The sequence below is a fragment of the Panulirus ornatus genome, chromosome 51 (genome assembly GCF_036320965.1).
Source record: "Panulirus ornatus isolate Po-2019 chromosome 51, ASM3632096v1, whole genome shotgun sequence".
Classification (NCBI taxonomy): Eukaryota; Metazoa; Arthropoda; class Malacostraca; order Decapoda; family Palinuridae; genus Panulirus; species Panulirus ornatus.
The window spans coordinates 4575256-4591778 of NC_092274.1; the positions used below are offsets into that span (position 1 = coordinate 4575256).

General features: G+C 40.8%; 2 protein-coding genes across 13 annotated transcripts in view; one reads left to right on the forward strand and one right to left on the reverse strand.

Annotated features, from left to right (window-relative positions):
- Nucleotides 1-16523, forward strand: part of LOC139764864 (guanine deaminase-like) — a 55921-nt gene that overhangs the window by 32114 nt on the left and 7284 nt on the right. For 5 of the 8 annotated variants that reach the window (XM_071691885.1, XM_071691890.1, XM_071691883.1 and 2 more), the window contains 3 exons: nucleotides 2304-2469; nucleotides 10078-10224; nucleotides 15282-15388. In XM_071691885.1, coding sequence (XP_071547986.1) covers nucleotides 2304-2469; nucleotides 10078-10224; nucleotides 15282-15388 — 420 coding nt within the window. The remainder of the gene's footprint in view (nucleotides 1-2303; nucleotides 2470-10077; nucleotides 10225-15281; nucleotides 15389-16523) is intronic. The other 3 variants (XM_071691887.1, XM_071691888.1, XM_071691889.1) reach the window with 2 other exon arrangements.
- LOC139764861 (solute carrier family 2, facilitated glucose transporter member 3-like) overlaps nucleotides 1-16523 on the reverse strand; it is a 252485-nt gene that overhangs the window by 21339 nt on the left and 214623 nt on the right. For 4 of the 5 annotated variants that reach the window (XM_071691879.1, XM_071691880.1, XM_071691878.1 and 1 more), the window contains 2 exons: nucleotides 2294-2487; nucleotides 1476-1905 (listed from right to left, as the gene is read on the reverse strand). In XM_071691879.1, coding sequence (XP_071547980.1) covers nucleotides 2449-2487 — 39 coding nt within the window. In that variant the 3' untranslated portion in view covers nucleotides 1476-1905; nucleotides 2294-2448. Of the gene's footprint in view, nucleotides 1-1475; nucleotides 1906-2293; nucleotides 2488-16523 lie in introns of those variants that run through there. The other variant, XM_071691877.1, reaches the window with a different exon arrangement.

A 16523-nucleotide genomic window follows, 5' to 3' on the forward strand; every position in this document is an offset into this window, starting at 1 on the left:
AACTAATGAACTCCAGTGCTGCTTCTTAGCCTTTAATGCCACACCCTTAACAGACCACTGACATAGGGCAACTCTAGTGCAGTCTTTGCAGAGGCTAGCACATAGCACTCACCACAGGAAAATCTGGAGTTATGAAGAATGATCTGTGTGAGGTAAAGCATTGTCAAACATTATGCGCGAGAAGGAGAGATTGTATGTCTGTGGATAGAATGCCAGTAGTCCACATGTGGGTGAGGCAGAAAGAAAAGACAGCTATCTGGGTCAGAATAATGCAATCTGACGATCAGCGAAATGCTGACTCACTATGCAGCTGTCACTAACCCTCCTGATACCCAGGTGGGTAGTACCGGTAATATACCTCCCTGGTCGTTGGCTGCAAATTTCTGAAAGACCAAAAATCTAACCTGTTCATCACCTCAACAGGAGTTCTCTATGGTAAAAGTAAAAAGTTTACATACTGTGTTTGGGATATGATGCTAATAAGAATGTTTCCACAAACAGACAGACAGGCAATTGCAAAGGTGTTGATGTAATTGTCTATCTTAAGAGTTTTGTAGTGGCAGGACATAACAAGCTGCAATGAAATCATGCAGATGTCAAGTACCTTAGCAGGAAGAGGCAATGCACCTTATGGTTGAAAGATCTGCACTATCCAAACAAGTCCATGTTTTTAAATGAACATGGATAAAATCCCTTCCCTTTGCTTTTGGAGGAGTGCATGAATATTGGCTAGAGCACATAAACAGACTAATATGTAGACACTTAAGATGTCAGCACATTTGGCATCATTCCATATATAGTTTGGTTGACATCCATCTCTATGTACATAAATACTAGAATCCCAGTAATAGTACGCAAAATATTTATGGAGGACGATTACGAGTTGGTTTGGTTGTCATATTACTACATCAGTTATCAGCTTCTTTCACTGTAAGAATGAGAGATAAAGCAGAATTAGGGATGCTTTTGCTCAGGCTTGAAAACAGGTAATGATAAGAGACTGACAAGACTAAGTTGGTGTAAATTACTGACCCAAAAGTTCATCAGAGGCTCATGAAGACATCAAAACTGGTAATGAAAAAATATAAAGAGACAGAAATATCGTAAACATTAAGAACCATATGGACTGCATGCAAAAGTGCATCCCTTCACTCTCAATAACAAAGGGTGACTGAGATGGTAAATTGGGTTCAGTTGATTTCAAGTACTTTACCATGGTGCCAGACATAAAATATCCCAACCAGCAACGAGTAATTGGATTTCTTCTTTAAATAAAGCCTGACGCACAAAAGCCTTATTTTCAGACTTGTGTCACCACACAACAGTTACTGTAAGAGGTAGTCATAGAGTACTAGGTGAATGAAAGAACCTGAGTGAAGAAACAGCGAACTCTGAGAGTTAGCTATTTAAAAAATGACCGTATCTTAGTAAACAAAGATTAAGAGACTTTCTCATAATGTTAAAAAAATTCCATCCCATTAATGCACTAGATTTCTTTAAGACTGTAAAGAGCATACATAAAGTTACAGTTATCTTTGGACATGAAGATATACAGTAATTACACCCATAACCTCACTCTCTAAAACCCAAATTATTTCATAACCCAGACATTATGAGGACATGCTAAATATACACCCTATGATACATACCTAGCTACTTATGAGAAGATTTCCCAAAATGACAGGGCCTGTGTGTAATGCTCACTGCATATCTTGATTGTTGAATCACCAATACAGTTTATCGTTTCTCTCATTTCCCATATTCCTTGCACAAATGAGGTTCATCTGGGATTGACAACCACTTGGCTTTCTTGTAAATATTTCTGTTGTTGCTCCATAAAGTTTCTTTTAGAAATTCTTTTCCAGGGTACACAAAATTGACCATGCTTAATTTTGTCACACATACCTAAAGAAAAGGAATAGCTACATCACATGTCTATAGAGTACCTTGTTGCATGACAATTTACACTAATTTTTTCATGTGATCAGAACATATTGGTAATATCATACTTCTGTGGAAAGGGAAGGATTAAGCTGATAAAGGATCCATTATACATATTCATAAAGTGAGTATTATTTTATCCATTCACATGTGGTCTCATATTCATTTAAGAGCATAAGGTATGTAACGACATTCTCATTTTGTTGCTACATACAAAATTAAAGTATCCACTAAAAAAGGCTATACAATCCTCTGATATTCTTTTACACTTCAGCGCAAGATCTACAGTAACTAGGCATGTTATAAGATCTTATTACAGGATATCTAGAAATCATGATGAGGTATAACTTGCCTTTGGTCAGACAATCATGGCCCACTGTGTGTGGATGGAGGAAGAAGAGTTAAACCAGCTGAAGGAGCGCAGTGTTGGGGTGTCTCACTGCCCAAACTCTAACTTATCTATACGCTCTGGACACTGTGATGTTAGGAAGCTTCTTAAGCGAGGAATCAAAGTTGGACTTGGTACAGGTGTGTTCCCATTCTTACCTGTTAATGTGATATAGCACTGTTTTTCATATATACTGTATATTAAGACTACAATGTAATTTCATGTTTAATAATTTCTGTTAAAGAGGACAGTGCAAGCTCTGTGTCCTTAAATAATACTAAGCCTTGGAAGTATATAGGCTTTAAGTCTATATATTGCTGTAATGTATACTTCATATGTAGATGTTATGGTCAAACATGTTATTGCTTATATGATTTTCATAGATACAAGTATTTATATCCAACCATAATGCTCACTTGGTGTACCCTGTACTGGTTGTCATTCAAGGGCTCCTAAGAAAATTCAGTAACGAAGAGAAATGATGTTTTTAAGAGCAAAAGGGAAAGGCTTTTTAGTCAGCACAATACACAGTTTTTGGAGCCATAAAACCAAGCTGGGGGTACCATAGCTTTTATGTCATGCAGAGAAAAAAGTCTGAATTGATGTTTGTTTTTAGTAAGACATTACTTAAGTTGGATTTAACTTCAAGTTAGCACAGACCAGAATATTAGCCCACAATAAGTAAATTTCCCTTTGCTCTTGTCCTGGCTGGCCTTAGTTCATAATGCTCAGGATAAACTTTACTGGCTTGACTGGCTATGGCTGTCACATCTTTATCTTGTATGTACAGTAAATACAATTCTACCTGATATAGGTATAGGGTAAAATTTAAGCTCTAGTATATTTCCTATCTGTAGATTCTGAGGGCTTTTAGGCTGTTTGTGGATGATACTCAGTATCTACATTGGTTTAAATAATTTCTTTCATTAAGTATGGAAAAGTCTTTCCTGGTGCCTTGTTAAGGGATCAGGGATCAAGGTTTTTATTTGTCTTGTTCTGACAGATGAGTGTTTATGCAACCAGAAGCAAAAGAATATAAAGATCTAGTGCAAGAAGCCTTCCCTCGGGAACTATTCCTCTGAAAGCTTATGAGTCCTGGGGGGAATAGTTGAACTTTTCAGGTCTAGGTCCTACTTTCTGTTTCAAAATAATGAAGCTCTTCACTGCTGAACTGTATAATTACAAAACTTGTTATCATAAGGCAATCAAAGGTTTTAGTGATGCCTGATCCAGAACTGCAATAAGTAGTTCTCCCATGGTCAAACAATCAATTTCTTGCTTCTTAATTTCAGTTCAATTCTCAAATCCATTGTTGCCTATGGCTTACTTTCTAGTAGCAATATTGTAGCAAAAGTGAGGGGCTTTCTATTCAAAATCAGAGAAAAAAAATTCTGTGAAATGGCAACTTGCACTTTGTAAGGAACACCACTAGTTATAAAATTATGACTACACAACTCAAACAAACATAAATCAACAAGTGACCATAAATACTAACCAAGCAAAAAACTAAGATTATTTGGTTTATGTTATGTTATTTCATAATTCTTTGCAACCCTCATCATCACAAGCATTTGTTTACATGTCCATGGTGCACTGCATGAAAACTGTCACATATTATTTTTTTATGTGTGAAATTTTTTGAGCACCCAACACAAGAACAGTATCATACAGTAGTGTTTCTTTGGGAATGTAATCCAAAGAAACAAAGTAAAGTGAAAATATTACAAGATTATTTTTTATCTCAGCCAACAGTTCTTACATAGTTTTTAACAGGAAAGCAAGTCTGCCCCAAGTATGTCCTCCTATCCTTTAAGCTTGAAAACCCAGTTCTTCAAAATTTTATGTATAAGTGGTGTATGTTTCTGTTTGATGCATCCCATGTGGGTTATGTGTAATACATATAATGAATAAATATATAATTTTTTTTATATTATTATACATAATCGCTGTCTCCTGCGTTAGTGAGGTAGTGCAAGGAAACAGACGAAAGCATGGCCCAACCCACCCACATACACATGTATATACATAAATGCCACACACACACATATACATACCTGTACATTTCAACATATACATACACAGACATATACATATATACACATTTATATATTCATACTTGCTGCCTTCATCAATTCCCGTCGCCACCCCGCCACACATGAAATAGCATTCTCCCCCCCATGAGGTAGCACTAGGAGAGGACAAAAAAGGCCACATTTGTTCATGCTTAGTCTCTAGCTATCATGTGTAATCCACCGAAACCACAGCTCCCTTTTCACATCCAGACAACACAAAACTTCCATGGCTTATCCAAATTCACTCTAGTTCTTGCATGCATTTCAACCTCCTGTATGTTCATGCCCCGGTCACTCAAAATCTTTTTTACTCCATCCTTCCACCTCCAATTTAGTCTCCCACTTCTCCTTATTCATTCCACCTCTGCCACATATATCCTCTTTGTCAATCTTTCCTAACTCATTCTCTCCATGTGACCAAACCATTTCAAAACACCCTCTTCTGCTCTCTCAACCACACTCTTTTTATTACCACACATCTCTCTTACCCTTTCATTACTTACTCGATCAAACCACCTCACACCACATATTGTCCTTAAACATTTCGTTTCCAACACATCCACCCTGCTCCGCACAACACTATCTATAGCCCATGCCTCACAACCATATAACATTGTTGGAACCACTATTCCTTCAAACATACTCATTTTTGCTTTTTCAAATTATGTTCTCGCCTTCCACACATTCTTCAACGCTCCCAGAACCTTTGCCCCTTCCCTCACCCTGTGGCTCGCTTCTGCTTCCATGGTTCCATCTGCTGCCAAATCCACTCCCAGATATCTAAAACACTTAACTTTCTCCAGTTTTTCTCCATTCAAACTTACCTCCCAATTGACTTGTCCTTCAACCCTACTGTACCTAATAACCTTGCTCTTATTCACATTTACTTTCAGCTTTCTTCTTTCACACACTTTACCAAACTCATTCACCAGCTTCTGCAGTTTCTCACCCGAATCAGCCACCAGCACTGTATCATCAGCAAACAACAACTAACTCAATTCCCAAGCCCTCTCATCCTTAACAGACTGCATACATGCCCCTCTCTCCAAAACTCTTGCATTCACCTCCCTAACAACCCAATTCATAAACAAATTAAACATCCATGGAGACATCACGCACCCCTGCCACAAAATGACATTCACTGAGAACCAATCACTTTCCTCTCTTCCTACTCGATAAAAACTTTTCACTGCTTCTAGCAACTTGCCTCCCACACCATATACTCTTAATACCTTCCACAGAGCATCTCTATCAACTCCATGATATGCCTTCTCCAGATCCATAAATGCTACATACAAATCCATTTGTTTTTATAAGTATATATATATATATATATATATATATATATATATATATATATATATATATATATATATACATACCCACACAGCTCTCCATGGTTCACCCCAGACGCCTCACATGCCCTGATTCAATCCACTGACAGCACGTCAACCCCTGTATACCACATGACTCCAATTCACTCTATTCCTTGCCCTCCTTTCACCCTCCTGCATGTTCAGGCCCCGATCACACAAAATCTTTTTCACTCCATCTTTCCACCTCCAATTTGGTCTCCCTCTTCTCCTCGTTCCCTCCACCTCCGACACATATATCCTCTTGGTCAATCTCTCCTCACTCATTCTCTCCATGTGCCCAAACCATTTCAAAACACCCTCTTCTGCTCTTTCAACCACGCTCTTTTTATTTCCACACATCTCTCTTACCCTTACGTTACTTACTCGATCAAACCACCTCACACCACACATTGTCCTCAAACATCTCATTTCCAGCACATCCATCCTCCTGCGCACATCTCTATCCATAGCCCACGCCTCGCAACCATACAACATTGTTGGAACCACTATTCCCTCAAACATACCCATATATATATATATGAGAGGCAAGTGTTTTGGGAACAGCTGAGTGTGTGTGTTAGTAGTTTTGATGCATGAGACCGGGTTATAGTGATGGGTGATTTGAATGCAAAGGTGAGTAATGTGGCAGTTGAGGGAAAAATTGGTGTACACGGGGTGTTCAGTGTTGTTGCTGAAGAACTTGTAGATTTATGTCCTGATAAAGGAATGGTGATTAGGAATACCTGGTTTAAAAAGAGAGATATACATAAGTATACGTATGTAATGTTGTATGTTGTATGGTTGCGAGGCATGGGCTATGGATAGAGTTGTGCGCAGGAGGGTGGATGTGCTGGAAATGAGATGTTTGAGGACAATGTGTGGTGTGAGGTGGTTTGATCGAGTAAGTAATGTAAGGGTAAAAGAGATGTGTGGAAATAAAAAGAGCGTGGTTGAGAGAGCAGAAGAGGGTGTTTTGAAATGGTTTGGGCACATGGAGAGAATGAGTGAGGAAAGATTGACCAAGAGGATATATGTGTCGGAGGTGGAGGGAACGAGGAGAAGTGGGAGACCAAATTGGAGGTGGAAAGATGGAGTGAAAGATTTTGTGTGATCGGGACCTGAACATGCAGGAGGGTGAAAGGAGGGCAAGGAATAGAGTAAATTGGATCGATGTGGTATACCAGGGTTGACGTGCTGTCAGTGGATTAAATCAGGGCATGTGAAGCATCTGGGGTAAACCATGGAAAGTTGTGTGGGGCCTGGATGTGGAAAGGCAGCTGTGGTTTCGGGCATTATTGCAAGACAGCTAGAGACTGAGTGTGAACGAATGGGGCCTTTGTTATCTTTTCTTAGTACTACCTCGCACACATGAGGGGGGAGGGGGATGGTATTCCATGTGTGGCGAGGTGGCGATGGAAATGAATAAGGGCAGACAGTGTGAATTGTGTGCATGGGTATATATGTATGGGTCTGTGTGTGTATATATATGTGTACATTGAGATGTATAGGTATGTATATTTGCGTGTGTGGACGTGTATGTATATACATTGTGTATGAGGGTGGGTTGGGCCATTTCTTTCGTCTGTTTCCTTGCTCTACCTCGCAAACGCGGGAGACAGCGACAAAGCAAAATAATAAAAAAAAAACGTATGTAAGTGGGAGAGATGACCAGAGAGCATTATTGGATTACGTGTTAATTGATAGGCGCGTGAGAGAGAGACTTTTGGATGTTAATGTGCTGAGATTTGCAACTAGAGGAATGTCTGATCATTATCTTGTGGAGATGAAGGTGAAGATTTGTAGAGGTTTTCAGAAAAGAAGAGAGAATGTTGGGGTGAAGAGAGTGGTCAGAGTAAGTGAGCTTGAGGAGGAGACTTGCATGAGGAAGTACCAGGAAAGACTGAGTACAGAATGGAAAAAGGTGAGAATAAGGGATGTAAGGGGAGTGGGGGAGGAATGGGATGTATTTAGGGAAGCAGTGATGGCTTGTGCAAAAGATGCTTGTGGCATGAGAAGCATGGGAGGTGGGCAGATTAGAAAGGGTAGCAAGAGGTGGGATGAAGAAGTAAGATAATTAGTGAAAGAGAAGAGAGAAGCATTTGGATGATTTTTGCAGGGAAATAATACAAATGAGTGGGAGATGTATAAAAGAAAGAGGCAGGAGGTCAAGAGAAAGGTGCAAGAGGCAAAAAAGAGGGCAAATGAGAGTTGGGGTGAGAGAGTACCATTAAATTTTAGGGAGAATAAAAAGATGTTTTGGAAGGAGGTAAATAAAGTGCGTAAGACAAGGGAACAAATGGGAACTTCAGTGAAGGGGGCTAATGGGGAGGCGATAACAAGTAGTGGTGATGTGAGAAGATGAAGTGAGTATTTTGAAGGTATGTTGAATGTGTTTGATGATAGAGTGGCAGATATAGGGTGTTTTGGTCGAGGTGGTGTGTAAAGTGAGAGGGTTAGGGAGAATGATTTGATAAACAGAGATGAGGTAGTAAAAGCTTTGCAGAAGATGAAAGCCAACAAGGCAGTGGGTTTGGATGGTATTGCAGTAGAATTTATTAAAAAAGGTGGTGACTGTATTGTTGACTGGTTGGTAAGGTTATTTAATGTATGTATGACTCATGGTGAGGTGCCTGAGGATTGGCGGAATGCGTGCATAGTGCCATTGTACAAAGGCAAAGGGGATAAGAGTGAGTGCTCAAATTACAGAGGTATAAGTTTGTTGAGTATTCCTGGTAAATTATATGGGAGGGTATTGATTGAGAGGGTGAAGGCATGCAGAGCATCAGATTGGGGATGAGCAGTGTGGTTTCAGAAGTGGTAGAGGATGTGTGGATAAGGTGTTTGCTTTGAAGAATGTATGTGAGAAATACTTAGAAAAGCAAATGGATTTGTATGTAGCATTTATGGATCTGGAGAAGGCATATGATAGAGTTGATAGAGATGCTCTGTGGAAGGTATTAAGAATATATGGTGTGGGAGGCAAGTTGTTAGAAGCAGTGAAAAGTTTTTATCTAGGATGTAAGGCATGTGTACGTGTAGGAAGAGAGGAAAGTGATTGGTTCTCAGTGAATGTAGGTTTGCGGCAGGGGTGTGTGATGTCTCCATGGTTGTTTAATTTGTTTATGGATGGGGTTGTTGGGGAGGTGAATGCAAGAGTTTTGGAAAGAGGGGCAAGTATGAAGTCTGTTGTGGATGAGAGAGCTTGGGAAGTGAGTCAGTTGTTGTTCGCTGATGATACAGCGCTGGTGGCTGATTCATGTGAGAAACTCCAGAAGCTGGTGACTGAGTTTGGTAAAGTGTGTGAAAGAAGAAAGTTAAGAGTAAATGTGAATAAGAGCAAGGTTATTAGGTACAGTAGGGTTGAGGGTCAAGTCAATTGGGAGGTAAGTTTGAATGGAGAAAAACTGGAGGAAGTAAAGTGTTTTAGATGTCTGGGAGTGGATCTGGCAGCAGATGCAACCATGGAAGCGGAAGTGAATCATAGGGTGGGGGAGGGGGCGAAAATCCTGGGAGCCTTGAAGAATGTTTGGAAGTCGAGAACATTATCTCGGAAAGCAAAAATGGGTATGTTTGAAGGAATAGTGGTTCCAACAATGCTGTATGGTTGCGAGGCGTGGGCTATGGATAGAGTTGTGCGCAGGAGGGTGGATGTGCTGGAAATGAGATGTCTGAGGACAATGTGTGGTGTGAGGTGGTTTGATCGAGTAAGTAATATAAGGGTAAGAGAGATGTGTGGAAATAAAAAGAGCGTGGTTGAGAGAGCAGAAGAGGGTGTTTTGAAATGGTTTGGGCACATGGAGAGAATGAGTGAGGAAAGATTGACCAAGAGGATATATGTGTCGGAGGTGTAGTGAACGAGGAGAAGTGGGAGACCAAATTGGAGGTGGAAAGATGGAGTGAAAAAGATTTTGAGTGATTGGGGCCTGAACATGCAGGAGGGTGAAAGGCGGGCAAGGAATAGAGTGAATTGGATCGATGTGGTATACTGGGGTTGACGTGCTGTCAGTGGATTGAATCAGGGCATGTGAAGCGTCTGGGGTAAACCATGGAAAGCTGTGTAGGTATGTATATTTGCGTGTGTGGACGTATGTATATACATGTGTATGGGGGTGGGTTGGGCCATTTCTTTCGTCTGTTTCCTTGCGCTACCTCGCAAACGCGGGAGACAGCGACAAAGTATAATAAAAATAAAAAAAAATATATATATATATATATATATATATATATATATATATATATATATATATATATATATATACATAACTTTCTTTTCTGTTAACTAGTTATAATACCATAAATTTCTAATGACAAATATGCATAGACTGTTCAGGTGGATACAGCCCATCGATGTTGGATGCTATCCGAAGGGCAATGCATGTGTCCAACACCTTAGCCATACAACATGAAAATTACACTTATCTCTCATTATCAGAGATCTTTCGTCTCGCCACCCTTGGAGGTGCACAAGGTAAGTCTTTTATCTGAACAAATTTGAATAATGAACTTCATATCCTGCCATCACAATCCCTAAACTTCTTTGTGCATGTTTAATCTGATATTTGAATAAAAAATATTATAAGCTGTACTTGTTGAAATAAGTATACATTATTGCTGGGGATGGGGAGAAAGAATACTTCTCACATATTCCCTGTGTGTTGTAGAAGGCAACTAAAAGGGGAAGGAGCGGGTGGCTGGAAACCCTCCCCTCCTGGTTTTAATTTTCCAAAAGAAGGAACAGAGAAGGAGGCCAGGTAAGGATATTCCCTCTAAGGCTCAGTTCTCTGTTAAGAACACAGGACTAGGCCTTAGAGGGAAATATATATATATATTATTTATTCATTTATTTTGCTTTGTCGCTGTCTCCCACATTAGCGAGGTAGCACAAGGAAACAGACGGAGGAATGGCCCAACCCACCCACATACACATGTATACACATACACATCCACACACACACATATACATAACTATACATTTCAACATATACATACATATACATACACATGTACATAATTCATACTTGCTGCCTTTGTTCATTCCCATCGCCACCCCGCCACACATGAAATGACAACCCCCTCCTCACGCACATGCGCAAGGTAGCACTAGGAAAAGACAACAAAGGCCACATTCGTTCACACTCAGTCTCTAGCTGTCATGTATAATGCACCAAAACCACCGCTCCCTTTCCACATCCAGGCCCCACAAAACATTCCATGGTTTACCCCACATGCTTCACATGCCCTGGTTCAATCCACTGACAGCACGTCGACCCCAGTATACCACGTCGTTCCAATTCACTCTATTTCTTGCACGCCTTTCACCCTCCTGCATGTTCAGGCTCCGATTGCTCAAAATCTTTTTCACTCCATCCTTCCACCTCCAATTTGGTGTCCCACTTCTTGTTCCCTCCACCTCTGAGACATATATCCTCTTTGTCAATCTTTCCTCACTCAACCTCTCCATCTGACCAAACCATTTCAATACACCCTCTTCTGCTCTCTCAACTACATACTTTTTATTACCACACATCTCTCTTACCCTTTCATAACTTACTCCATCAAACCACTTCACACCACATATTGTCCTCAAACATCTCATTTCCAAGACATCCATCCTCCTCTGTGCAACCCTATCTATAGCACACGCCTCACAACCATATAACATCGTTGGAACCACCATTCCTTCAAATGTACCCATTTTTGCTTTCCGGGATAATATTCTCGACTTCCACACATTTATCAAAGCTCCCAGAACTTTCACCCCCTCCCCCACCCTGTGACTCACTTCCGCTTCCATGGTTCCATCCGCTGCCAAACCAACTGCCAGATATCTAAAACACGTCACTTCCTCTAGTTTTTCTTGATTCAAACTTACCTCCCAATTGATTTGTCCCTCAATCCTACTGTACCTAATTACCTTGCTCTTACTCACATTTACTTTCAGCTTTCTTCTTTCACACACTTTACCAAACTCAGTCACCAGCTTCTGCAGTTTCTCACTCAAATCAGCCACCAGTGCTGTATCATCAGTGAACAACAAATGACTCACTTCCCAAGCCCTCTCACTGACAGCGACTGCATACTTACCCCCTCCAAAACTCTTGCATTCACCTCCCTAACAACCCCATCCATAAACAAAGTAAACAACCATGGAGACATCATGCACCCCTGCTGCATACCGACATTCACTGAGAACCAATCACTTTCCTCTCTTCCTACTCATACACATGCCTTACATCCTCAATAAAAGCTTTTCACTGCTTCTAGCAACTTGCCTCTCACACCATATACTCTTAATGCCTTCCACAAAGCATCTCTATCAACTCTATAATATGCCTTCTCCAGATCCATAAATGCTACATACAAAACCATTTGCTTTTCTAAGTATTTCTCACATACATTCTTCAAAGCAAACACCTAATCCAAACATCCTCTACCACTTCTGAAACCACACTGCTCTTCCCCAATCTGCTGCTCTGTACATGCCTTCACCCTCGCATTCAATACCCTCCCATATAATTTCCCAGGAATACTCAACAAACTTATACCTCTGTAATTTGAGCACTCACTTTTATCCCCTTTGCCTTTGTACAATGGCACTATGCAAGCATTCCGCCAATCATCAGGCACCTCACCATGAGACATACATACATTAAATAACCTTACCAACCAGTCAACAATACAGTCACCCCCCCTTTTTTGATCAATTCTACTGCAATACCATCCAAACCCGCTGCCTTGCCGGCTTTCATCTTCCACAAAGCTTTAACTACCTCTTCTCTGTTTACCAAATCATTTTCCCTAACCCTCTTACTTTGCACACCACCTCGACCAAAACACCCTATATCTGCCACTCTATCATCAAACACATTCAACAAACCTTCAAAATACTCACTCCATCTCCTTCTCACATCACCACTACTTGTAATCACCTCCCCATTAGCCCCCTTCACTGAAGTTCCCATTTGTTCCCTTGTCTTACGAACTTTATTTACCTCCTTCCAAAACATCTTTTTTTTTTTTTTTTTTTTTTTTTGTTGCTGTCTCCCGCGTTTGCAAGGTAGCGCAAGGAAACAGACGAAAGAAATGGCCCAACCCACCCCCATACACATGTATATACATACGTCCACACACGCAAATATACATACCTACACAGCTTTCCATGGTTTACCCCAGACACTTCACATGCCTTGATTCAATCCACTGACAGCACGTCAACCCCGGTATACCACATCGCTCCAATTCACTCTATTCCTTGCCCTCCTTTCACCCTCCTGCATGTTCAGGCCCCGATCACACAAAATCTTTTTCACTCCATCTTTCCACCTCCAATTTGGTCTCCCTCTTCTCCTCGTTCCCTCCACCTCCGACACATATATCCTCTTGGTCAATCTTTCCTCACTCATTCTCTCCATGTGCCCAAACCATTTCAAAACACCCTCTTCTGCTCTCTCAACCACGCTCTTTTTATTTCCTTACATCTCTCTTACCCTTACGTTACTTACTCGATCAAACCACCTCACACCACACATTGTCCTCAAACATCTCATTTCCAGCACATCCAGCCTCCTGCGTACAACTCTATCCATAGCCCACGCCTCGCAACCATACAACATTGTTGGAACCACTATTCCTTCAAACATACCCATTTTTGCTTTCCGAGATAATGTTCTCGACTTCCACACATTCTTCAAGGCTCCCAGAATTTTCGCCCCCTTCCCCACCCTATGATCCACTTCCGCTTCCATGGTTCCATCTGCTGCCAGATCCACTCCCAGATATCTAAAACACTTCACTTCCTCCAGTTTTTCTCCATTCAAACTCACCTCCCAATTGACTTGACCCTCAACCCTACTGTACCTAATAACCTTGCTCTTATTCACATTTACTCTTAACTTTCTTCTTTCACACACTTTACCAAACTCAGTCACCAGCTTCTGCAGTTTCTCACCCCAACTCTCATTTGCACTATTTTTCACCTCTTGCACCTTTCTCTTGACCTGCCTCTTTATTTTATACATCTCCCACTCATTTGCATTATTTCCTTGCAAAAATCGTCCAAATGCCTCTCTCTTCTCTTTAACTAACAATCTTCTTCATCCCACCACTCACTACCCTTTCTAATGTGCCCACCTCCCATGCTTCTCATGCCACAAGCATCTTTTGCGCAAGCCATCACTGCTTCCCTAAATACATCCCATTCCTCCTCCACTCTCCTTACGTCCTTAGTTCACACCTTTTTCCATTCTGTACTCAGTCTCGCCTAGTACTTCCCCACACGTCTCCTTCCCAAGCTCACTTACTCTCACCACTTTTTTCACCCCAACATTCTCTCTTCTTTTCTGAAAACCTCTACAGATCTTCACCTTCGCCTCCACAAGATAATGATCAGACATCCCTCCAGTTGCATCTCTCAGCACATTAACATCCAAAAGTCTCTCTTTCATGGGCCTATCAATTAACACATAATCCAATAACGCTCTCTGGCCATCTCTCCTACTTATATACATATACTTATGTATATCTCTCTTTTTAAACCAGGTATTCCCAATCACCAGTCCTTTTTCAGCACACACATCTACGAGCTCTTCACCATTTCCATTTACAACACTGAACACCCCATGTACATCAATTATTCCCTCAACTGCCACATTACTCACCTTTGCATTCAAATCACCCATCACTATAACCCGGTCTCGTGCATCAAAACTACTAACACATTCACTCAGCTGCTCCCAAAACACTTGCCTCTTATGATCTTTCTTCTCATGCCCAGGTGCATATGCACCAATAATCACCCATCTCTCTCCATCCACTTTCAGTTTCACTCATATCAATCTAGAGTTTACTTTCTTACACTCTATCACATACTCCCACCACTCCTGTTTCAAGAGTAGTGCTACTCCTTCCCTTGCTCTTGTCCTCTCACTAACCCCTGACTTAACTCCCAAGACATTCCCAAACCACTCTTCCCCTTTACCCTTGAGCTTCATTTCACTCAGAGCCAAAACATCCAGGTTCCGTTCCTCAAACACACTACCTATCTCTCCTTTTTTCTCATCTTGGTTACATCCACACACATTTAGACACCCCAATCTGAGCCTCTGAGGAGGATGAGCACTCCCCACGTGACTCCTTCTGTTTCCCCTTTTAGAAACTTAAAATACAAGGGGGGAGGGTTTCCAGCTCCCAGCTGCTGTCCCCTTTAGTTGCCTTCTACAACACGTGAGGAATGCGTGGGAAGTATTCTTTCACTCCTATCCCCAGGGATAATAAGTATCTCCTACAAATTATGAAAAAGATGTTTAAAAATGGAAGAAACAAATTAACCAAAAGGCATTTAACAAGTATACTGGCTATCTGTATAATTCATTCAGGAGCATTGCTATACATCACATGAAACAATCGAACTGAATAAGCACCACAGAACTGCCAGTTATAACAGCTTATCTATTGGACCTATTATTAACACTAGTAACTCAAGAAAGTGTTTCACTTTTTAGCTTTTAATCTCATAATTCTTTACAGTGGTTCACATGGAGGATCGCATTGGAAATTTTGAGACTGGCAAAGAATTTGACTCGCTTCTGATTGATGTGGAAGTACCAGGCTCACCTTTGGACATTTTCTCCAAGGTAATAAATAATTTTGTTTATGGAGACAAGAACCATAAGTTAAACAGAACAAAACGCAATGGCTTGCCTCAAAAAGGCAATCCAAACACCTGTTTAATAAGTAAATACAAATCAAAGAAAGGATTAGCATTGAAATTTACATTGACAATTCCCACTCACAAATAGGTTACTGATTCACTCACATTTGGCTAATATATGACCATCTTTCCTCCCCCATTCTCTAAGTATACATTTTTTTTTTTTTTAATTTTCCAAAAGAAGGAACAGAGTGAGGCCAGGTGAGGACATTCCAAAAAAGGCCCAGTCCTCTGTTCTTAACGCTACCTCGCTAATGCGGGAAATGGCGAATGGTTTAAAAGAAAGAAAGAAAGAATATATATATATATATATATATATATATATATATATATATATATATATATATATATATATATATATTTATGGATGGGGTTGTTAGGGAGGTAAATGCAAGAGTCTTGGAAAGAGGGGCAAGTATGAAGTCTGTTGGGGATGAGAGAGCTTGGGAAGTGAGTCAGTTGTTGTTCGCTGATGATACAGCGCTGGTGGCGGATTCATGTGAGAAACTGCAGAAGCTGGTGACGGAGTTTGGTAAAGTGTGTGGAAGAAGAAAGTTAAGAGTAAATGTGAATAAGAGCAAGGTTATTAGGTACAGTAGGGTTGAGGGTCAAGTCAATTGGGAGGTGAGTTTGAATGGAGAAAAACTGGAGGAAGTGAAGTGTTTTAGATATCTGGGAGTGGATCTGTCAGCGGATGGAACAATGGAAGCGGAAGTGGATCATAGGGTGGGGGAGGGGGCGAAAATTCTGGGAGCCTTGAAAAATGTGTGGAAGTCGAGAACATTATCCCGGAAAGCAAAAATGGGTATGTTTGAAGGAATAGTGGTTCCAACAATGTTGTATGGTTGCGAGGCGTGGGCTATGGATAGAGTTGTTCGCAGGAGGATGGATGTGCTGGAAATGAGATGTTTGAGGACAATATGTGGTGTGAGGTGGTTTGATCGAGTAAGTAACGTAAGGGTAAGAGAGATGTGTGGAAATAAAAAGAGCGTGGTTGAGAGAGCAGAAGAGGGTGTTTTGAAATGGTTTGGGCACATGGAGAGAATGAGTGAGGAAAG